This window comes from Cryptotermes secundus, unplaced genomic scaffold, assembly GCF_002891405.2.
Source record: "Cryptotermes secundus unplaced genomic scaffold, Csec_1.0 scaffold13636, whole genome shotgun sequence".
Taxonomy (NCBI): Eukaryota; Metazoa; Arthropoda; class Insecta; order Blattodea; family Kalotermitidae; genus Cryptotermes; species Cryptotermes secundus.
The window spans coordinates 1-1,565 of NW_019732101.1; the positions used below are offsets into that span (position 1 = coordinate 1).

Consider the following 1,565-nt stretch of genomic DNA (forward strand, 5'->3'; position numbering starts at 1 on the left):
TTTTGCCATGGCAATCCTAGATTTAATTTCACAAGTACACGTTTTAGGATATGCAAGATGAAATGGCTGACATGCTGGAACAAGCAGACGAGGTTCAAGAAGCTCTTGGAAGAAGTTACGGTACTCCGGAGATTGATGAAGATGAACTGGAAGCAGAACTTGATGCCCTGGGTGATGAGATTGCGCTTGATGATGACAGTTCTTACTTGGATGATGCAGTTAAAGCTCCCAGTGCACCCGACAAGGAGCCGGGCGCCGACTCCATTAGAAATAAGGTGAATATTGTAGAAAGTGCAATTGTGTCTTCATTTTGAAATGTGCGAGAATTTGTTATATCTTAAATATTTGGGGTTTATAATACTGTGATGCAGCCTCGTGGGGATAATTGAAGAGCTATTTCAAGTAAATAGCAGCTCCGATCTAGAAAATCGAAATTAACAGCCATGGGGATTCGTTACGCTTACCACGTGACACTCTCTATCAGCTAAAGTTGGCCCTAACTTCGCTGACAAGCAGTGGTCGCTCGGTTGGTACAGTTCACTTGTGGACTAAAACCACAGAGTTTGTTTGTTTTTGTTTTAACTTCTGTAAACAAAATCAAATAATACATTGATGGGTTAAGTGGTTACAGGTTCAGAACATCATCATCCCGCATGAGATCCTTGCTTTGTATTAGTTTCCATCTGTATTGCTTCGCACTTGCTCATCCGTTCCCTCCGTCATTCACTCACTGTGTCTTCAACTATAATCGTTACAGTAGTTGATAAACGTCAGTGAAAAGTACGTTAGTTATAACGTATTATGCTCTGTGTTACAGGATGGAGTTTTGGTCGATGAATTCGGTCTGCCTCAGATTCCAGCTTCATAAAAATATTTTGCTATGTTCGCAGTTTGTAAATATCCTGATACATTTAAATCTTAAAGTTAATTGAATGAAGAAGTGATTAAAAAGAATTTAGGATTACACAGATTTTGGACTCTGACCATCACCTGGTATTCAAAAGGAACATGTTTCAGAAAGTGATCCATTTCTGGCCTCAAGTGAGAGGGTGGGAGGCACCTACTCTGCTTTGCCACTTATAAAGGATTAACGTCATTTGTCCTGTGATGGACCCAACAGAGAAAGTGCCTCCTATCCTCTTAGTTGAGGAGGATGGAAGCATCGAATTTTGGAAAGTTGTGTTCATCAGAATACTGGAGAATGGACAAAGTCCAAAATCTTAGCAATCCTGAATGTTATATACCATCGTCAGAATTCTTTAGAATTAAAAGAGAAGTATTCACTTTCACCTGTTTAAGGAATATGAATGGTATGTTAAGTCCTAGTTCTTGGAAGAAATTGTGTATGGTATATAATCTGCTGTCATTTATCCAACTGTAAAGACTTTTATGCTATATCTAAATACTTAACGGGCTGTGACACACTCTAGAGCATATAACCTGCAGAATGCCAGTGCCCATTTGCCCATCTTGCTTGTTGTGTATATGTATATATATTAATATTGCTGGAACACTTATTACGAATACCAAACTTTTGTTATGATTAATTTCCTTTACACTATTTT

At 38.6% G+C, this 1,565-nt stretch overlaps 1 protein-coding gene across 1 annotated transcript; it reads left to right on the forward strand.

Annotated features, from left to right (window-relative positions):
• Positions 1-48: 48 nt before the first annotated feature.
• Positions 49-998, forward strand: LOC111867555 (charged multivesicular body protein 5-like). Its single transcript, XM_023857534.2, has 2 exons — positions 49-275; positions 818-998. Exons 1-2 carry the CDS (start codon positions 51-53, stop codon positions 866-868), a joined length of 276 nt encoding a protein of 91 aa, XP_023713302.1. The 5' UTR covers positions 49-50; the 3' UTR covers positions 869-998.
• The last annotated feature ends 567 nt before the right edge of the window (positions 999-1,565 follow it).